The sequence below is a fragment of the Pomacea canaliculata genome, linkage group LG1 (genome assembly GCF_003073045.1).
Source record: "Pomacea canaliculata isolate SZHN2017 linkage group LG1, ASM307304v1, whole genome shotgun sequence".
In the NCBI taxonomy this organism is placed as follows: domain Eukaryota; kingdom Metazoa; phylum Mollusca; class Gastropoda; order Architaenioglossa; family Ampullariidae; genus Pomacea; species Pomacea canaliculata.
In genome coordinates, this window is record NC_037590.1 from 4,951,547 (window position 1) to 4,974,751 (window position 23,205).

A 23,205-nucleotide genomic window follows, 5' to 3' on the forward strand; every position below is an offset into this window, starting at 1 on the left:
TGGGGACCAAAGCAGACACCAGAAGTCTCCCACAGTGCCCCACAGACAGTTTATTAGTTAGAACCTGGCTGTACCTGTAGACAGTCTTTCAAGAGAAAAGCAGCGACAGACACAGATGGGTCGGGTAAAAGAACATCAGTCTTTCTTCCAGAAAGTTTCGCATTTACTCGCAAGCCATTCATGAGAAATCTGTTTTACAAATACAAGGATGTGTCTTCATTTCCTATCTCACTCGCTTTATCCTCATCAACAAGCAAATACACCGCACACACACACACACGTACACACACACACACGAAGAAGGCATCAAGACAAAGTCAGAAGACAGGAACAGCGTGATTTTTTCAACCTTTTAAAGAGTTTTCTCATATAAAAATGTACTCCCTGATCTCAAATACATTATCTCACGTCGTGCATTTAACATCCAAAATGAAGTGAATGTACAATATCAAAATAAAGACCCATTTGCAAAGTTACCTTTCGAATGCAATTCAGTGTAAGAAAAAAAAAATCTCTACTAACAACAGAACCACAAGGAGATGACGTTAATAAAATTATATAATAATTTATTGAGGACCTCAACTTAGGATGGCCCAGGTAACATTCTACTCCGACTGATAACTGAAAATGCCGTTGTGACCATACGAGCGATGAGATGATGCTGAAGAGTGTACATAGTCTTGTCAGGCTTGGTGAACTGCTTCATAAGGCCGTGAGAGAGCGGGGTGGAGAGGAGGGTAGGAGGGGTTCAGTCTACAGCACCCATGTTCTCATGGCAACACACGACAGAGGTGAACGGTGACCACAGTGTGTCGGCAAGCAAAGGATAAATGTTTCTTTTTTCAATGGGTGAGATCGTGTATGTGTGTGTGTGGCGCACGTGCCTGTGTGCGTGCATGGGTCTGTGTTATGTTCAGAAGACAAATCATCACCGCACACAGGTACTAGAAGTCCACCAGTGGTGTACACAAAAAAGAAATAATTGTTATTAACATTGTGTAGATTCCAAACATCTACTGAAAGTGCCAAAACAGTCAGACTGAAACAATGGTGTGAGTGGTGGTGGTGGTGTGTGTGGGAGGGAGGAAGGGACCAGACGTAATGGCAATGGAGTAGTGTTGTGTAAACACAACGACTGAGTGGTTATGACGAGGGAGTAGTGTTTTATAAACACGACTGTAGGGTGAGGAGTGGTGGTGGTGGTGGTGGTGGGGGATGGTGGGTGTAAAGTCCAAGGAGCAGTGTTGTGTCAACACAAAGGGTGGGTGGGGAAAACGGCAAACAAGTTGTGTCGAGTGAACTGAAGATAGGAGGGATGAGTGGGGAATACTTTTACCTAGCTGTCCGGTGAAACAGAAACATCCGGGGTCAACTCTGACCTTAGTCCTACGACAGTGACTTCACCAGGCGCTTCAAAAATCTGTGTGAATATAGAAAGACTACCACTGTGTATAACTATAGAAGGGGAACAAAAGACCCACAGTGTTTTCAGTTTTGCCTCAACCACTACTTTGTCTTGGGTTATTTTCCATTAAAACCAAGGACAACTAGAAAAAAGATAAAAATGACCTAAAACATCAAGAAATAATCTAACGATCTCTTTTTGCTGTCATGGTGGAAGCAGATATGAACCAACGAGCTCACTGTTGTGAAATTTTGGATGACTATACACATTTACAGAATGTTTCCCCACATCTGAGAGGCTAAGGGCTTCATTTGCTGGTACTATGGCACACCTAGCCGGTGGACGTTCTTAGAAACACTACTGAGCTCGGCAGAATACATTTGATGCACGTCTAGAACATTCTCCGAGTACAGCATGAACACCTACTTCCTAGTACTTACCTCCCAGCCCTACATCACCCTGATTCTGAAAGATTCACGACCCTTTATTCTCTGTTCTGAAGGATGTAAAGGACTGTCCGTCTGAAAACTATTTGGACATTGCCTCACACATCCACGGCAGGTTAACCAGAAGTGCACTCAAGCGCACGCTTGATCACGTGAAAAGGAATAGACTTTGAAGAAAACAAACAACAGACTGCGAGTAATAAAAATATCGCCCTATATAGACTTAAAAACCGGAAGCTGAATAAACAGTATGTCTTTTTTTAAAATGAACACTTACAGACCCAAACAGGGTGCACAGCTGTAACTCCTCGGTACTACAAGAGTCACAGACAATAATCTGATTTTATCCCCTTTCTGTCATTCTTTGTAGTTTATTCCAAGTTACTAAACACGCCATCATGGACTTCCGTAGATGTAGACTTGTACAGCATCCATAGAGATAGTTCAAACTGGAGGCATGTGGCCACATAAATATAAATAAATTCAACAGACAAACTGGACTGGAACTAGAATTACCAGCCATATTGCACGCGGTTGTAGGGGGCGGATCACGAGGCAAACAAGTTCAGGTCTTTAAGCCCTCGTCATCTGTGGAATACCTCGAAAAGTCTCAAGCATCCCACGCTGCACTGCCTTGTCGCCCCCGGAAGAGGCGTAGAGCAGCGATATTGCACTTTGTGTGAATCACCCAAGTCCAACAGGGACAAAAGGGAAGAGGCTAACAAGGGGAAGGGGATGGGGCTTCTTCTTATTCCTATTCACCCCCCGTGGAGGACAGGGACGACTGGGATGGGGTTACCTTTGTTGTGGAAGGGATCAAAATATGACTGTGTGCTTCTTTCTGTTTTCCTGTCACACACCAGTGAATGTTCTGGTGTACAAGACACGATAAGGTTGCACGTGAAAAGACACTGAATGTCCCACTGCACTACTTATAGACGTGGGGGGAAAATGCGAGGCACATTTCAAGGTGCTCCTGAGCTACACCTGTCGCCTGCTGTAGAACTTCTGAGAATGACATTCTTCAAACGTCACATTCGTTCTACTTATCATTAGACTGTTCTCTGCTGACGATAACCCATCAGACAAAGTCAGTCTCTCCCACGGTCTCACTGCAAAGAATGCGAACTGGTCAGACAATGAACCACTTTTTTGCCCATTGTAATGTTGACATTTTGGATGACCAACGCCATAATATTATTTCAAACTACACCAATTAATCAGTTTTGCAAAATGCATTGGTATCCCCTGAACTGTATCAAGCACATGTTACTGATATGTCACCTCCAAATAACCATGCAGGTAGGGGATGACTGGTGTTCAGTTAACAAATGAAAATTTTTTTCCTCTTAGCCTGACATAGTTATGTTCCGGAAGACATAACAAATATGAGATGAGAGAAAGAAAGGGAAGGAAGTAAAAGATGCCTGTTCTGCAACGTTGGTCATCACTGAAAGCTGAACAGAGATCTTATATAAAGCTGACCTTCACCAAAGACTGAACACCTGAAGAGCTAAAATTTCAAGAAGCATTTTCACTACTTGTGAAATTTATTGTACAAGTTTCGCTGATGCCCCCACTAAAAAGTCGATCTTGCTTAAAACAAAGATCAAACACGGGGTGGAGGGAGGAAAGAGTCAGTGAGGTCGGGTGGTGGCAGACATCGAGCAGTGTAATGATGGGAGGGTCACATGATCGTGAAATGCGTGCAATTAAAATCACCATTTTGGCATATTTTAACATCGCAATATGTACAGAATTATTCACAGATGCATAAGGACAAACTCTTGACTGGAAAGGCATCTGGGTGAGTGAAGAGAAATGAACAGAAGTGCGTACAGTGCCTTGGAGGGAGAGTATGCAGCAAAGTTTAGGGGGCAAGTGGGGAACATCACAACAATGCTAGGTCTTACATACAGCTGTACACATTATGGTACAGGTGCTTAAGGAAGGTAAACAACGGGAGGGGATTGGGGGGTTGTTTCATGTGCAAGTGGTTCAAGCATTCGTTAGTAACTGACCATGGTATCAGAGGCAAAGACCAGAAAAAGTCTGCTGGTCCTTGGTCAGTGAGATGGGCAGGGTGGGGTGCGGGCTAGGTAATAAACGTGCATTTATATTTTACTTACTGTGGAACCCATCTACAAATAACTATCAGTACAACACATGGACCTGTACAGATTACAATCACAAAATTCGCTGCAATTCATGCATCTATTTTAAATACTAACAACAGGTCATATTGATGACAAAAAAGACTAGGTAGCAACATCTCAACTGGGCTACCACAGCTTGTCTACTTGCCCTAACCCACTGCAGGGAATCACATAAGATCAACAACAATTTGTACATTTACAGTCTTCTGTCCTGCAGGCTCTTCAGAGTGGACGGGGATGGTCTAGACCTGATTGTGTGTGAAGGAGAACAAACAGCTCAGCAAGAAAAGTATTTGAACAACACTGCAAACACATTCCTTTCATAAAGACAAACAACACTGCTCAAGTTCACTCTTTCAAGTCGCTGTCCGCTCAACAAGGCGCCGGTATAAGGTGAATCAAGATGGGTTCCACAGTATTTCATTAGGTGCTTTGTTGCGGCCAGCGCTCTAGCATTATGACATAAAAAGTGGGGGAACCAACATCAACAGCTCACTTAATTGCACTATTCAAACAAAATCACACAGGGTCTTTGATATTAAATAGGGGTTGGGGAAGAACAGGAAAAGGTGGAGGAGACAGGAAAACAAGTCTCATTAACAACAATAGTTATAATAGCAACAATAAGTGCTGGTAATAGTAACAGCAGCAGTTGTAGTGGTGGTCGGAAAGAGAAGATGAAAAAAGCTATAAAGGAGAAGCAGTAGACTGCTTGGGAGAACTTGGGGGAAGATGAAATGTGCAATAGAAGTGGTTGAAACAATGGAAGCAAGCAGTTATGTAACAGAAGCAGATTTATGATAATCTTTAACATTAAACTCGATCATAGAGAGAGGAACAACAATAATAATACTTTCATTAGAAAACAAATGATCAAACATAAACATGAACAAAAGGGACTGCGAAGTATGGTATGAAATCAGTGTTCACTAAACAGCATGGCAATAGGAATAAATATGCAAAAAAATAACAATGCAACACAACGTTCTGCAAAGAATTGCTTCAAATTCTTTTCAGTCATTCACAGATGGAAGTAAGCGACCATTTATGTTCCAAGATAAATAGGCAGACATCTTATAAGAGACTGTACTCTTGCACAAGTTCTGATCAGTACAGGCTCCGTGAAGTGTCATTGTAGGCACAAGTTTTCTCCCCTAGTTTTAGGCCAATCTTTTGTGGATAGAAAACTGTCCATTAAAAAGAAGACCATCACAGCTATAATATTTATGGAGCTTTGCAGGATAAATTACACAGCAACTGATGGTATTAAAAGGTTATAAATATCAAAGTTTATAGTAAGCCCATTTTTGCAAACTATCATAATACCGGAGAACATAGTCTCACAAAATCTGTAATGCCTTTAAAACCATTAATAATACAATCCATAAACTGCACAAAACATCCCATACCTTCTCCTTCCCCCACCTTTTCGTCTGCATGTCAGCAGGTAGTATGAAAATGCTTAGTTGCAATATAAGAAGAATCACAGAAAAAGTCTCATGTTCTAACAAAAAGGCTATTTTAACAAAAATCCAACATTAAAATGTTTAATGTCTTAAATGTCTTTTCCAAAGTTCATTAAAATTTTAGGTTTTGAACTTCAGGCAGAGGGAAACATACAAAAATGTCACACTTGCGATCACCTCTATTTATTTTCTCAGCCAGTGAAAAATCAGGCTTTTGACAGAAAATATTACAACTAAATGGACTGAAAATTCATGCACACAAAAAAATGAAATTGCATTCCTGTACAGTCTGATGAAAAACAGACACTGTTTTATAATTAGACAGATTTGTCAAACTGTAAAAATTCCTTTTTATGTTTATTTTGTGCAAATGATTTTATAAAACCCTTTGTTTAGTACAGATAATTTCATAAAACACTAACATTTTTATCTAAACACTTTCTTGACAAACTTAGTGCAAGCCCTTTTACAAACTTCTTTCTTTCTGGCGTTTTCTGCCATCGTCAAGCAAGTGATGCATTTTGTTTTTATTTCATGGAGATCAGTTCAGAATCTAGCTATGCACTGCATTCATGCAGTGAACCCAAATATGTTACATAATATTACATGCTGGCACAAGACAAAGCAATTTCTTTTAGTGTCTTTTGTTTCATAATTGCAGGACATTATGATTCTTGTTAGTCTCGTCAAAATATCGGCAATAGATTGTGGATGCTGTTTATTTTCACTTATTCAATCATTTTAATGTGGAGTAGCATTCTACAAATGATTGTGGAATCCGAAATTGTCTATTGCACTTCTATGCAGGATTCTGTGTTTATGCATCATTGATAAAGTCACATTAACACTAGAGCTACAATAGTTTGGCAAGAAATGCTTGGATTTATTCTTACAGAATAAAGAACACAATATCAAGACTGCTTTCTAGCTGTTTATGATGCATCTATAATTTTGAGCAAAAGCATTTCTGAATGTCTTTAATAAATACTGCTGATAGCTTATGAACTTGGCCTGTTTCCAAAAAATTACCTATATGAATATGCTATCACCTTGCTATTTTCTCAACCAGTTCTTTTTTGCACTGAATATGAACTGATGACAGGATATGAGCTGCTTTTGTCATTTCACAGCATGGGCTGAACAACAAGAAAAATAAATAGTTGTACACACTAGGTTACACAATATGCAAACAACAGATTGTTGTTGTGTACATTTAGTGCTTCTGCTGTTCACAATTAACATTACAAATATCATCAAAATTTCTCTAATTAGTCTTTATTGTGCATGATAAATTGGAGTGACAGGGATGAAATGACCATCTCAGCACGTAAAATGCCATCAAAATATCTACAAGAATGAGAAGCAAAATCGTCACCCATATGCAAAATTCAACCTTCCACAGGCAGAGAAGAAAAAAAAAACTAAAACCTCACATATTCCCACATGCATGTGCACAGTCGTCAGTCTGTCTGCTCCTACCCCTCTATGTGCACACACACACACACACGCTCACAAGCACATAGTTATACACATGCATGAAGGTATATGGACAAATACGATGTTGCTTTTGGCAAAGAAGTGCAGTGGTCAGGGAGTACTCAAAACATTGCTTTATCAACAGGATGATGGGTGAACAAAGTAACAGTTTGTCATTTTGTCTCATGCAGCTTTGCAACCATTCAAGCTCAAAAATGGTCACATTCAGTAGAACACTGACAAATGCACATCATCTAAATGTGTATTGCAGTAACTGTTTCAAAACACCGACAAGTGTTTGCATTGAAACATTTATGCCACAGTTCACTGCTTTCACACCATGAAAGACAGAATTTTGGCCTCCAATGTGAAGCCCCAACCCCCTCCCCTTTGTGTACCCCCTTGCATTCTTTGTGTGACATGCATCAGATACAATCACATTCGCTGGACTGTAACAGAGAATGGCAAACACATAAAAAAACTGCTGCATACCAGTAACCATCACCACTCTTTGTCCCCCCAAAGGATTTCTGTCTAGGATTACATACTGTAAAACTGCACCCTTTGGTTGGCGCTCTTCTTGACAATCAATGTGCAAGTAGTTTATTGTCTTGGAAGTTTGATACTCGGTGCTTTCTATGAATTAGACACATAACACCTTCCTATGTGCCTGTCAGGGCACACTGCAGCTAGATGACTGACATGGCAATGACATGACATGACTGTTACAAAGACCTAGGTCAAGATTCAGTTCCAGACTCTAGTTTCAAGCACAGTTACTGTGAGGTTTTGCTGGAAGTGACTCATCTTCAACAGATGCTACTGTCTGCACCTCTCAGCTCAACATTCATTCAGGCAGCATGTCTGATGCCAAACTGAACAAGAAGAAAGAAAGAAAATGTGTGCGTTATCAAAGATGGCCTGAACTGTCTGATACATCTGGATCCGTCAACTGGCAGTTAGGCAAGGTTCGATGTTGGTTTATGGGGTTGTCCGTGCTGGCACCACTTCCAGAAAAGGATGATGTCTGCATGGAGGGAAGCGGTCCAGAATTGGGAGAGGCAGCAGGAATGGGTGATGTCTGCAGGGGATGTGTCACAACTAGGGGCAGCAAACCCTCCCTTGAATGCAAGGGTTGAAGGCTGCTTCCCATGTTTAAGTTTATCAAAGGCTGTGCAGACGTTGATGATGTGGGCAAAGGAAGCAAGAGTGAAGATGAAGCTGCTTCTAATGGACCTGTGAAACTGTGAGGTTGATGATGATGAGAGGGCAGCTGCGCAGCTGGTGAAGCCGATAACAGTGGATAGGAAGGAGATGAGGCTGACAGAGAACTGCTGTTACAATCCATGGACAGACGGTGTTGGTGTGGACTGGCAGGATTGGGCGATGTGGAATATGCATGATGAGGTGGCGAAGATGAAGATGTTGTCAGTCGTTCTTGTGAGACACCAGGAATGGACCTTGGACTCAGGAGAACTCCACCACTAAGTCCAAGACTGCGGGGCTGTTGTTGGAGCATCCCAGAAATAGGGGAAGGGGTGATAGAGGCCTGAAAGGACTGCAAAGCAAGAGGTGGGGAGCCATGCATGCCACCGGTTGCTGCAGTCAACAACTGCTGTGGCAGGCTGGGACTGGGATAGGTGCCACATGGCCCTGATGGATACACAAAATGTGGTGAAGCTCCAGTCCTGCTTGTGCTTGCTGCCAGTACCGGTGTAGCAGTGTTGTTACTTGCCATTCGATGAGAACCACTGCCTGCTGAGTCACATGTTGGAGTCTGGACATCTTCACCAAGTTCAAAACTGGAATTATCGATGCCAGGGTCAGTCAGATGCTTCCTCGCCTTCTTGCGCAAACTTCCTCCTCGTGGAGTTGGACCTCGAGATCGGGACACAGACGACCTTGGAGCTTCATGGCAAGTGTGGTTATTTGTCATTTCTCCTGCAGGATGGGCATTGGAATGACTTAAAAGATCATAATCAAGAGAAGAGTTGAGTGAGTCAACAACGTTGGAAAGGGAAAAGGAAGTATTGGTTCGATCCTCAAGGTCACTGGATATGCATGCCCCAAGTGTGGGTTTGATGTCATCCTCTTCATCACCAGCCTCTCCAGTTATCATCTTGACTTCTTCATCACATGCAGCTTCCTCATCAGCCCAGTTACTGATTAGAGAATCTTCAAGATCTGAACCAGTCTCTCCACTCCCACACTGACTGTTGCGAAGCTTTTCTTTTGATCGAGCTATGTTCTTGTCCATCATTGGCTGGGCAGCTTCCCCACATTTTTCATGTTTGTACTTGTCCCTGAAGCGACTGTATTTTGCTCCACTGCTCTTGCTGCGTAACAAACGCTGCTTTAGCCTTTGACGGGGTGTCTTTCGGTCAGGTTCACTTTCCAGTGAATCAGGTTTTGGAAAGGCAAGAGACGGCTGTGACTGTGAAATGCCTTGAATGTTCTTTGGCTTTTTAAGATCAGGTTTTGGGACAGATTCCTCCTTGACCTTTTCCCACACATTTGGAACGCTTCCATGATGAATCTGAGAGTCTGAGCCCATATCCATGCTGTACTGCTTGAGGAGTGGATGCCGCATGCCTGATTGGCCCTGCACACGGAGGTGCATCAGCTTTGGGCTGTGCTGAACTGGACTCAGTGGTGGAGAGGTGATTCGAATACCAGGCTCTGAAAGACTAGGTGAAACAGGGCTTGGTGGAGCCAGTGAAGCTGAACTAAGGGAGGTCTGACTCAAAGATGAAGGAGTCAGCATCCCTGGGCTAAGCATTGTGTTGCTAGGAGTTGACAGAGTCTCCATGGTGATAGCAATCCTAGCAGGAGAAAAACTACCTGCAAAACAAATTTTTGACTTAGTAAAAAAAGCTTGGAGGTGCAAACAGAAGAATCATACAGCATTCAGCAAAAATAATGATCAATAGTTAAAGGATACGTAAAAGTTTCTGAATGTGGCATTTACATTTTGGTGTATTCTACGAAGACAGGAAAGTGAACAGGTTGGAGCTATGCATATGAGCTGATTTGACACCCATGTATCAAACAGCTTACCTTTCCCAGCTATTGAACAGTACCTGATGCCTAAGAAAGGGATAAGGAAGGAAAGGTATCAAGGGAGAGGAGATAGGCACCACCCTCAAATAAAATTGACCCTAAGCTTAGTTTAGTCTCTAACACCTCACTACCCAGTGACAAAAACATCATGGCAACATGGGACCCTTCTTATTAAATGAACGTTTTGTGTCATGCTGTATATAGATTGTTTCTCAGTCTGTCTTTTAAGCATCTCAGGAACTAGTGAATAAGCAACTGAACAATTAAATGAATGACTACATGAACAATTAAATGATTGATGAAAAAGGCAGGTGACATTTATTTTTTGTAGGAAGAGAATAAGAAAAAAGTGGTGAAACATACAATCTTACATCTATTGCCGAAGCATATGATTGAGAAAACTTGTAAACTTACTGTTGTCTTCAGAGTGGTGAGACTGCTCCTCACTAGGTGGGCGCACACTGAATGTGAAGCTTGGAGGCTGGTTTGAAATGGAGCCAGCCAGGCAATCTGTATCATCATCACCTGTGCCCTGGCTCATCTACTCACATAAAAAAATATTGGAGACACATTATCATATAGCACGAACAAAAGTTATCCACAACTATCTCTTTCAGCAGTTAGTCAGTGGTATTATTATCTGTCTAGTGATGATAGAAATAATTGTTAAGCAAGACCCAGGATCATTTTACAATGACAAATCAAATGATTAGCCTTGCTGTAGTTTAGGAATGTTAGGAACAGGGGATTGTTGCCTCTGTTGTTGGGCAGGCATTATCGCCCTTACCCTTATTGTGGGGTATACCTGCTACTCAGTTGGATCGACTCCAAAGAGTTCAAAACACAGCCGCCAGGATTGTCACCCGTGCAAAGTCGTCCACTGAGCACATCACCCCTATCCTACAGAGCCTTCACTGGCTCCCAATGAACAAGCGTATTGACCACAAAGTACTTTCCATTGCACAGTCCTGCATGTTTAAAACTGCTCCTGACTATTTGATAGTTCCTACTTATCAGCCGTCGCGTAGCCTGCGCTCAGGCTCCCAGTCATGCTTCTGTCTCCCTGCAGTGGAAGACACCAACAAGAAGCGCACTGGAGCCAGGGCCTTCAAAAACGCGGCACCTAAGCTGTGGAATGCTCTGCCATCATCACTCTCCACCATCACCTCACCAACCACGTTTCGAAAAAAACTGAAAACCCATCTGTTTCTTTCAAACCAGTCTTAAACTACCAAGCAACACTTCTGTCTTTATTTTTACTTTTCTGATGTTTTATATATTTGTTCACTTTATCTTTTTCTTCTTTTTTGTTTTTGTTTTTTTGCTGCACAATGAGCATTCGTCTGAATGGATACCTGCGCATTATAAATAGACATCATCATCATCATCATCATCATCATACCCCTGAGTGAGCGAGGGGAGGAGGGGGTTGCTGCGTCAAAATCTGACGCAATTTTGGATTTTATTTTACGTTTTGGGAAAAAAGAAAAAGGAAGGGAGCAGACAACAGAAAAAAAAAGAGGGCGGCGGACTGAGTGAGAAAAGGTCTTGCTGTAGGGACCGGGAATATATGAACTAAGTTGCTTGCCTAGTCAAGCTTCTGAGGGACCCACTGGGAATGAGGCAGAAGTAATCACGGCAGAAGATCGTTGTGTTTTGTGTTGTTCGAATGCGCGTGAACACCGTGTGTGAGGCGGTGACGTCAGTGTGTGACGTGGTCGTGACATATTGGTGTATACAGTATAACAGTAAACAGTACTGAATAACAAAGATATTTAAAAATGCTTTTCTTGCAGATCCATATTCTGTAAATTAAGGTAAAAAACAAAGGTTTTTGATTATTTTTCCTTCATGCACAAACTATGTTGAACATGTTTTACAATCTAAGGCAAATCCAAACAGAACAAGCTGCAGAAATTTTTGTAGAAAACATTTTTCTCAGTAGTTTTTTTTTCAGCTTGGTATCAAGGAATTATTTGCACATACCTCATCAAGGTCATCAGCTACAACTTTAGGAATGCTGTCAACAGTGGCATCCTCCTCAAGCTTATCAATACTATAGTTCTCCTCTCCTGGAGCACTTGTGCCATCATCGTCCATCACACGGTGTGCCTCCTGTGGGAGAGATGGCTAACCTTGACCCACTGAATGCTTATTGCTTCATTTTACTTTTTTCCCTATTTTAGGTTCATTTTTAATAGTCTGATAAATCCTCTGTTACAAAAGAATCTTGTGATGAAAATTCTTAATTTAAAAGAGAACTGACAACACATTATATGACATAAGCTGACTTATCATGCGGTTAACAAGATGAACATAGGTTAACAAGCAAAGTTTGGGATAATACCAATACAAACAAATGCAGACAAATACAATATTCAAGAAACAAAAGAATTTTAAGTAACTATTGGAAAGCATAATAGCTGATAAAGTTAAAAAAACTTAAAACAAAAAAGGAAAAATATAAAAAGTATTATAAAAGTAATTTAAAACTGAAGTGTTATTAAAAAAATTGCTCTGTCAGGTAGGTTTTCACTTCTCCGACAATTAAAAAAAATGCTTCAGATATCAAAGGACACATTGATGTTCTTTACATGATGTGAATGTTCCATTTTCAGGCAAATATAAATCTCGTTTTATATTTAACTATATCAAAAGATCTCTTTTCTATGGAGTGTATTGGAAGTTTAAAAATTAAGGACACATATTCTTCTTTAAAAAATTTCATGAGTCATTTTGCAGGATCTGCTTGCCTTTCCCCAAAAAATGACAACATAGAAATAGTTCAAAAACATCTTAAAGTATGAATTTACTGCTTCATCTGTATAAAATACAAACTTTCATAAATGCAGCTGTTGTTACAGTAACTTTATCATGGTTTGAAAGAATATTGTTAGAATCTAATGTTTTATTACAAGCCGCAAGACATCAAGCAGTAAGCTACACATCCATCTTCATGCAGAATTTTCTAGCACTACATTTAATTGCAAACAGAGCTGACTTGGGTAATGTTCAGTATAATTGGATCAACTCTGTATTTTGTTTAACCACTGTAACTTCTTACAGTTCAGGGTTTCTTGTTGAGCCACTGGGAAAATGTGGGTGTTTTCAACTATGTTTGAGGAAGCCATTAAAGGGCTAATACACATGCATAGGTCAATTCCATTAACAAGTATTCATACACTTCTAGCATCTACATTTATAATGTAAAGCTATAGATGTGCTTGCATAATAAAAATATCAAGAATGCAAGTCACCTAGGAGGAAAGGGTGGGTGGAAGCAATTTTAACCTGGTATGCACTAGTTGTTGCTTCAGTAATTAAAAACATATTCTGAGCTTTCATATGTGCAGCTAACAAACTAAACACATAGCCTAGTTCTCTACTGTCTTTCTTTTGTGACGTTTTTTTCTTTTTCTTGTATTAATTCACTCACAAATTATAAAAACTGCTTGTGGCTGATAAAGGATTCTTACAGCTTTTACAAATTTCTCTCTATACTTCTTCGTTATATCTGATATGTGATGATGTGCACCCTCAGAAGGTGTCAGCAATGTTATAGAGGGAGAGAAGTTTTTGAAAGATGCTACATGCTGTAAGTTAAACCCGTTTGTTTAACAGGATATCCCTGCAAATAGTGACGGTGTTGGATAGAAATCACACAACTCAAAGTTCCAAAATTCTTTAAAATTTAATCATTAGCTATGGTTATTATAAACATTATTATTTAAATTAAAATCATAGAACAAAAAGAGCATGCTGAAATTGAGTAGGTAAATAATAAAATTATAAGGAGACTATAAATTGTACAGAACTATTATTTCTTTTCAGGATGAGGAAAATGCAGGGAGATTATAAATGGTACCATACTAGGTGCAATTCTCTCCAGGATCTTTGTGAATCTCTTTTTGGTGTGATATAAACTACTGAAAGACTCGTGAAAGTAAAGGGGCAATATTTTCGTGGCATTGTCACTTTCAGTGTGCATACCTTCAGCTCAATATTCTCTTGCTGTTTATCAAGCGCTAATGTAGCCATCTCTTTCCTGAGTTCTTCCTCCACCTCGTCGTCCAGCTCTTTATACTTGTATGTCTCCTGTTAGTCACATGCAGGACAGAGAAAACATGCACAAACCAGTGTGACAAGGCCAACAATGTGCACAGTTCATGGATCAACACAAATGCCATACATGTAATGGGATAAATGCCCAGCATTGCCCTTCAGCATAACCATAACCAGATTTTACAACAAGGCCTTAGCCATTCAATGGATGTAAATAATGCTGTTTTACATTTGTTTTAATTTGTAAGTGAAACTAGTATAACTAATTTGTTCTTAAATTCAAGAAAGGAATTGATGAGTAACCCTGTATACAATCCTGCACAACATGTATGTGCAATTGTGCATATATGTAAAAAGCTAATATCAAACACACAAAAAGAAGATTATAAAATTTTCACTTTGTGGACAACCTGGAAATATTAATAAAAATATTAAGATTCAAAGTACAAATTTCTTGTCTGCTTGTCAATTTCTTGATTAACTAAAAGTGTAGGCATGATAAAAATATACAGTTCATGTTTGCTATATGCTGTATATACATAATGACCACACTCTGCAATATTAAAGCTATACAATTTTATACTTTACTACATAAAAATGGATATAAAAACATAAGCTATTTTTTTTATCCCTTGCTTTGATGGCTAATGACCCCTTTCTATAATGCTTATTAATGTTAGTGATGAAACTGAACCATACTGCAGAAGAATTGTGCCAAGAACACGTCCTTGATGAGACTGAACTATTGTCAGAAATTATTATTTATACTTGCATAGTGTGGTAGTTTGTTTGAGGGCAGAACTGGGACAACTTGCACATGCAGGAAATCACCACGACATGATTATCATTTTTATTAGTGTCAGAATCTGTTAGCAGTTTCACACAGATGCCCTTAGTACTAATTACTTTCAAATGGAGTTTGTTATTTTGTTCAGATAAAAGAATTCTGCAAGCTCTGAATGTGAGTAATCAAGCAAAGTATACTGCAAACAAAAACAATCAGCAATTCCAAAGGCAAAAGAGCAGCCAAAAATGGACAGAAATTATTTGAAAATTTCAAGTAAATTCTGAAGTGAAAATCTTAAAAAATTTGTCAACAAATACAACAAAGAAACTGTTTATACCATTCATATCATCTTCTAAAGAGTAAAAAAGGTTGATGAAATAACAATAAAATTGATCACCACTTAAATGGTGGCAACACGGGATTTAATTGGTCTTACCCAGTCACATGTAAACACTGAAGGCTGGAAAATCATATTCACTGATCACAATATTTTAATTTCTGTAAAAGCATATTATATGATAATATTTATGTAATTTCTCTTATTGGCCTCTTGAACTATTGATTTTTTTTAAACGCTTTGTTCAAATATGGTTTCTGAATGCACAAAATGTACTGACTATATTGACTGAAATCTAAGAAACACATACAAAGTCATTTTTGTTGTGTTTTTCTCAGCAAAGACAGTGTGCCTTCTGGAAGTGTAATTGTTTCTCTGGTTAGCAATCATACACATTAAGAACCCTTCAGCTAATCATAAGATTCACTCTTTTGTAATATCTTTTGTAATCTTCTATTACCCTTTGAAAGATATCTAGAGCTGGACAGCAAACATTTCAATTAGCATTTGCAGAATACGTATCTATCACAGCATGCTTGCCTTTGATGGACCCCCCATAAAAGATATGAAATTTTTCAACTGGAAATATTGAAGAAATATAATATTGGTAGTAGCTGAACAAAAATGGCTACATGGACAATATACACAGGCAGAAATGCATATTAATACAACTGAAAGGGGACTGTTCACTCCACTGAATTCATGCTAAGAGATGCTTCAGATAAAAAGTCACATAAATGATATATAGGAAGATCAAACATAAGAGAAAACAAAGTGAAGATGTTTCTGAGTAGTAATCACAATATTTAGAGGACAAGGGACTTGAATCATAAGAATGTTTTAAATGAAGAGAATAAATGGTTGTTATATAACAGCATGGAAAAAGTGTAAAGGACTTTTAAGCAGGTCTGATATAATTAACACAAATACACGTAAAAACAATGATTAAATGAAAGGAAAGCTTATGACATCAGGACTGTGATCATTGTCAATAAAGTTGGCCTTGATGCTAGGGCTGTTTGAGGCCTGTTATTTGACAAGTGGACATAGATCTGACATACACACACAAGCGTACGCATACACACACACAAACACCTCCTTGTTCTTGATATAGTAAATACTCACCTCTAAGTGCTTCATGAGAACAGCCACAACTACATTGACGAGGACAAACTGAGCCATGAGGACAAAGACAACAAAGTAGACTGGTGCGATGAGTGGGCTGACGCAACAGTTGTTCAGGCAATTATCTGAGCGATCACAGTCTTCTCTCAGTGTGTCCTGCAATTAAGCATCATCAAATTGAAGTCAATGCTTACATGCAGACATATTTTTTATTCCTCCACCTAGGGAAATGTGGTCTACAAATTCAATTATTATTATTATTATTACCAAAATCCTGAAAGTTAGAAAGTAGCAGATAAAATATATGACAAGGATGCTCAATGATGGCTTTGTGATCAAAAAAGATCATATGATGATGAATTTTGATGATATTTCCTTTTATTCAATTTGATTTTAATAATAATATGAATGTGAGATGATTTTTTTTCCAAACCTGTAGAACAGCCCTAAAACGTTTCATCATAATATGCCCTTTTCAACCAGAGTTGGAAAAAAAAATTAATGTCTCTTAACTTTTAAGCCATCTTTTTTTCCTTCAGTCTTTACCCCATACCTTCATGATCCCATTCCAGTTGTCACCAGTGGCAACTCTGAACAGCGTCAAGAATGCCATTCCAAAGTTCTTGAAGTGGGCGTGTTGGCTAAGACCGACGCACGGATGTAAAGCTGAGCAGTCTGCAATGTTACTCAGCTCTTGAAAACACTGAATTAGTACAACAGCAAACACTAACACCCTACAAAATTTACAAAAACCAGAAAGTTATAGCAATTTATTAATGTTTTTTCCCCATTGGGAAGTTCCACTGAAGTGATAAAATTGGTTAACATTTTTTTCTCTCTTCACAGTATTTCTATGATGCTTACCCAGGCGTCCAAACAGCTCAACACCAAGGGCAGCAAAAATAAAGAAGAGAAGGAAGAATAGCAGGCCCAGATTGCCCACTTGAGGAAGAGCCTGGATAACTGTATCCAGCAGAGCACGGATACCTTTTGCCATCTTCAAAAGCTTGAGAACTGCACAAAGATAACATTTATCTATGTTGTGATGCATATTTCTCAGTATTTACACTCTTTTATTTAATTCTATATTGCACTGGTTTGCCATTAATTTCATGCACAATCCAAAATCCCTCATAGGAGATCCATAGCAAGGCTTAAAGGATATCACAATATTTGCAGAAAACATGCAGTTTGAGTGCATTGTCTCTGGCTCACTTTTTGAGTAAGCAACATAAAGTACACTGTCTTAGAAAAAAATCCCTAAATAAATCTCAGCCCAGGTCCATTACAGCCAGAATAAGCAGGTGGATTTAATCTCATTTAAGCCCTCGCACAGGCTGGAAGTTGATAAGGAAGGTCAGGAGCAAATAGAAAGGTGTCTTAGGTCTTAGACCACCTATATTGTCCAACATCTGAGATTGGATGAACACTGGCTGCAGATGCCAGCAAAGGAAACCTCTGACCTTTTTGGTGCTAACTTTCTAGATTAATAAGCTATTAATGACAGTACAGTTGAAGAAAGCGCTGATTAAAAGGGAAAAAAAAAACAAATAAAACTTCCTCAAGGTGAGCCATCATGTGTGCACTGAAAATAAACAATTAGGGGTCAAATAATATGGTTAATAAAGTTGCTAATGATATGTTTCTGAATATTTTTCGTTATCCGATTCACAGTGATAGATAAACAGCATAAATGATGTACCTCTGGCAATGCGGACGACCCGCATAACTCTGATGATTGTAGGGTTGATTGGAATGACATTTGTACGCATCTCCTCCAAGATGATGCCAATAATTGACAAAATCACAATCATGATATCAAGCTGATTCCATCTGTAAATGAAAATATTTATTCTAAATCAAATGATAATCTAAACCAAATTGCACTTAAGTTTTTGGCATAACAAATGCAACAGCATAAACAAGTTTCAAATGAGTTCAATGCCATATGTACCTCATGGAAACATACAAGAAGAAAATCATTTACTAGTATAATGATTTATTAAAAAGAAAAACAGACTACATAAATAGCACTCATGAAAATTTAAGAAGATATATTTCCAACAGTCTTATTGAGTCACATTGGGTCTTATTGAGTTCATCTCAGGGTGGTGTTCACCGAAAACATCGGTCACAGCTTTTAGTTGCTGAAGAAGACATGTGGATTCATGTCAAAAGTCCCAGTGAGCATTACTTTTTCCTTGAGTGTTGAGGTTTAGTTTTCCTTTTACTGAAACAAAACTTCTTCTTTCTACTCTAGTTAATCTGGAAATGAGCCATATTTTTCACTTCAAATGTTTTTACAATCAAAAGCCAGTGATGATATTCTGTTATCTTGAATATTTTCATACCTGTCTTTGATATAGCGAAAAAAACCAAGAGCAACAATCTTCATAGCAGCCTCAAGTATGAAGACACTGGTGAAGAAGTAGTTGAAGATCATCAGGGCAAACTCTAGTTCCTGTAGATCATAAAAAATGACTGGTATAATATTTGTTTCTTTAATTAGTACTGAGGCAATCTAATAGTAGTACTACCTTGTTCCTGCATACCTGAATCCTTCATAGCCACTCTTCATAAATGACATTAACACCTCCATATCTATCAAATAGGTCAATGAAGCTAAGCAGCATTACTTTTGTAACAGTTATGAGAAGACGCATTGAGAAAATGAATGTGGTGGAAAACTCTCTATCTGAAAACTGTCACCTTCTCATTTCTTTTCAAATGTTTAATCTATTTCCCTTCTAGTTTTTCTCCCCTATTTTCCTCTTACCCCAAATTAGGATAATTACAATAACACAAATACAACAAACCAGAATGCTCTGATTCAGCTACTGTCTTTTCTTTTTCACCAAGTGAACTCTTGGATACAACTGACGAAAATCGCCCAAGAAAATCAGAAAAATATTGCATTGGTACAGAAGCTTTAAATATTATTAAAGTCATTATAATTTGGCATCATGTATATTTTTTGAATTACAGTTTATGAATAACTATTGAATGAAAGTTTAGAGGGATTCAAGAAAAGCTATTCACTTTGCCAGCGCAGATAATGCCTGTATAGTGTCTTTGACAAGCACTATACTTGATACTAGTCTTATGTTTCTGCACAGGAATATTTTAAAAAGACATGCCAAGGAATATACTGCTTTGCTAGATGCTAAAAAATTACAGGGAATGAAAATTAAGTTGTTCCTGATGCTACAGATAGAGTTATTGCTACCTAGTAGAAGATGCAAACATCCCAAAGGATTCCTGCCTATATTTAAATGCGTGATTTTAAAGGTTTTGGGGATATTGACATCTAATTATAGGTGCTGAAATTTATTAAACCAGAAAAGTGAATTTTTCAAGAATTAAAAATATATGATTACCATAATTTTAAGCAGCCTAAATAAAACACTACAATTTTGCTCAAAATATAAGATGGGAAAATTCATACTTTTTAAAACTATTCACTTCTATGTTTTTCCCTTTTTCCATTCTACTCACAGGTGGCATCATGTAGTACTCCATTGCCATGGTGATGACATTGAGACCAATCACACCAGCAATAGCTAAGTCAAAGTATTTGCTGCTGATTATTGTGTGGATAAGGAGGCGTGGCCTTGAGTACACTGACCAGTAGGGAGGCACTCTCAGCTCTGCAGAAACATGTTACAAAAATTATTTACAAGCAACTGAGCATTTTTGTTTAAAAAGCCATGGTATTTTTTAAAATTAAAGTGATCCTTGTTTGACAAAACCCCTATGTCATGCAACTGTAAATGCTGAAAGATACTGTTCTCCAAAATCGGCACATTTAAGAGGACCCTCCTGTTGGTTAAGCCGATCTAAATGTTTAATCTTATTAAAAAAATAAACTTCCAACAAAATGCAGAGGAAATATAAGAAGAAGGTATGAAAGACTCAAACAGCACCAAACTCCAAATTCAAACTTTTGCTTATGTGCTAACAGAGAAAAATTCTCCTTAACTTTTATGAACAATGAAAAAAAAAAAAACCCAACAAAAAACAATAATAAAAATTACAAATAATATATTTGCTTTTCTGGCTGCTTCCATTTCAATGCAATGTGATGTACAATTAATAAAAGGGCCTTTTATATTATCCTGAAATCCTATATGATAGCTTGTAATCCTAATAGTTCATAATTTAAGTTTCAATTTAAACTTTCTTAACTTTCAGATGAAGAAAAAGTTCTTGATGCAAATTCAAATCAATAAATCCATAGCCATTTAAAAAAAATTAATCTGCTTCAGGAATAAAGGAAAGAGAAGGAAAGAAATAAGCTTATAGTAACCTGAACATTTATCAAAACTAAGCAACACTATCAAATAACAGTGACAGTTTTTCCTGGTATTTACAACCAAAGAGCATTGTTTGAATTGTGCTAGGATGAAGAAGTCTGGATTACTGTAGTTTTGGGACTAGAACAGCTTTGTAACATTTTTGACAGGTTGGGTGAGGAAGACAAACGAATGCAGAATGAAAAGATCTGTCCTTTAGCAATGGTGTGAGACTAATGATGACCTGCTTACACCTTTCTTTGTCTATGCAGAACTGTCCTCAATCTCCTAACAGAGCAAGGTATGCTAAAATCATTATGTTGCATTGAACAATGACCCACGGCAAAATGAGGTAAAGATATGGGTATGGTCTTGCAAACTGGTGATCGATGTAGATGGCTCCAAACATAAGATGGTGATCATTTATGACATGGTGGCCATTCCTCTCAGGCGGTTAATCAGCAGGGAAGGGAAAATTTAAAGACTGACGTTTGTCTTAAAAGATATAAAGCTTCCTCAGAAATGCAGACACAGTGGAGGATGATAGTGGGGGCAATGCAGTATGCAAAAAGAAAGAACAAGCAATCTTAAAGAAAACTTTCAGAAGTTGGAAAGAACTAAATCTGCTTATGAATAAAGCTTTCAAAGATAAATAGCAGAAAACAAGGTAAAAGGCTTTTCAAGCCAGTCATGCTTGTGATGAGAATCATGAATGACATCAATGGGCATGAGTGACTGACAACCTGATATATTGCTAATGACTGATGACCTGACATATTATGACTGACAACCTGACATAGTGCTAATGAGTGACTGATGACCTAACATTGCTAATGAGCACTCATAAACCTCTCACCACTCACAAGTGTGTTTCTTTACATTTTGCTCTAAGCATCATGTTGCCAACCTCAAAAGCCACTGAATGTTTTACATTTCTAAAAAGCATAAGAAAATGTTAGTGTAATCAACAGAAGCAGACTGCAACACTTGGAAGCACCTGTCTCAAAATCCTACACATTCTGATCAAAGATACAGTTCACAGAAAGCCTGAAGATAAACCAATTAAAGCTTGAAAGATGGTACATAATATGAAATAGCATCACAGCTGTAGAGTTTTATGGTGCACAACCACTCAATAAAAATACTTTAATACAAGTACATATCAATTTCACTATTCTGATATTCAAACTATTCTGATATTTGTGTGCAAAAGTAAATAAAGTGGGACAGAATGTTTTCCAATATCTTCAATCCACCACAAATATTGTACACTATGCATTATATATATATATTTTTGCATGTTTAGATACATTTTATCATGGTAACAGATAATTATGGCAAGGACTTCATGATACTTTCAAGAATTCTGAAATTATTTAAAAGTATTATGGATTTTACAAAAAAAGAATTCTTTTTTATACATGTATCAACAAATATGACACTCTGATAAATGAACAAAGCTGAAATATTTTAAAGCCACATTCATTATGAAAAACCATTTAAGAAGTAAACAATATGTAAAGGCAGATTACATAGAATATATTTGAAACTAAATAATCTGAACTGAACAAAATCCAAAAGAAGAAGGTAGCAGAAAACCTCTAGCTGTCTTTATGCCACAGTTTGTAGCACTGTAGACCTCCAAAGTTCCAGTTGGGGGTCAAATGCAGATGGTGAGACCCCTGCAGAATTTTTTTTAGAAGAAATTTAACAGACAGGACAACACTGATACTGAGTCTGGCCAGAATAGTTGGAAGCAAATTAAAGCCAAACATTGATTATGAAGAACACAAAAAACATGCTGGCAGAGCCCAAAACTTAAAACAGTTTTTTTATCTGCCCAACTGAAAATAAAGAAGTATGTGTAGAAGTTTCATGTGAGTAGCAAGCCTGTACACAAGCTAGTGATTAAACACAACAAAGAGTTACAAACTACAAGAAACACTTAAGTTTTATGGTGAAGGAAGCAGTGTTTAGTGCTCACAACAACCAGAATATAAAGACCAAAACTCCAGAGATTCTAACTGTTAATACTGCAATATGCTGACTCAATGTAATGAAACACACAGAGTGTGGTTCTTGATATCCACACACTGATAAAATGGTTAGTATCAATGGCCATGATTAATCTTAGCATGTTGGTCTAATGGTAGGATTAGAGTTATTAAATGTTCTATGATGATTTGCTAGAGTCCATGCAAGTAACACTGTATGACCAGGGACTGAAAAACTTTTACCTTTTTTTTTTTATAAATTTACAGAAGGATTTTTTAAAACTACTGACACAAGATTGGTGTACATAGCAAAAGAGAAAGATAGATTGACCTACTGATAAATGAATGTTGAACAATAAATGAAATGGACATAAATAAAAATAAGTTGTAACTGACGTATTTACATACATTCAACATAAAGTAAAACCTTCCATAAATGTTAACGCTTAAACAGCATCAAACAGAAACCAGAGGACCATAAAAGAAGGGATAAATAAAAAGCCAGCAACAAAATTTAGTGGAGAATAAGCTGATAAGGAAGGAAGACCTATCACAAATGCCAGTTTGGACTGGTTTCTAGAAATAGATAGATAATGAAA

General features: G+C 38.0%; 1 protein-coding gene across 9 annotated transcripts in view; it reads right to left on the reverse strand.

Moving 5' to 3' along the window:
* Nucleotides 1-323: 323 nt before the first annotated feature.
* The window catches only part of LOC112558319 (voltage-dependent T-type calcium channel subunit alpha-1G-like), a 116,282-nt gene continuing 93,400 nt past the window's right edge, over nt 324-23,205 (reverse strand). For 5 of the 9 annotated variants that reach the window (XM_025228758.1, XM_025228767.1, XM_025228793.1 and 2 more), the window contains 10 exons: nt 19,816-19,967; nt 18,672-18,781; nt 18,023-18,153; nt 17,185-17,334; nt 16,874-16,995; nt 16,321-16,476; nt 14,000-14,104; nt 11,996-12,124; nt 10,424-10,550; nt 324-9,790 (listed from right to left, as the gene is read on the reverse strand). In XM_025228758.1, the coding sequence (XP_025084543.1) occupies nt 7,860-9,790; nt 10,424-10,550; nt 11,996-12,124; nt 14,000-14,104; nt 16,321-16,476; nt 16,874-16,995; nt 17,185-17,334; nt 18,023-18,153; nt 18,672-18,781; nt 19,816-19,967 (3,113 nt within the window). In that variant the 3' untranslated portion in view covers nt 324-7,859. Of the gene's footprint in view, nt 9,791-10,423; nt 10,551-11,995; nt 12,125-13,999; nt 14,105-15,294; nt 15,319-16,320; nt 16,477-16,873; nt 16,996-17,184; nt 17,335-18,022; nt 18,154-18,671; nt 18,782-19,815; nt 19,968-23,205 lie in introns of all 9 variants that reach the window. The other 4 variants (XM_025228740.1, XM_025228747.1, XM_025228806.1 and 1 more) reach the window with 2 other exon arrangements.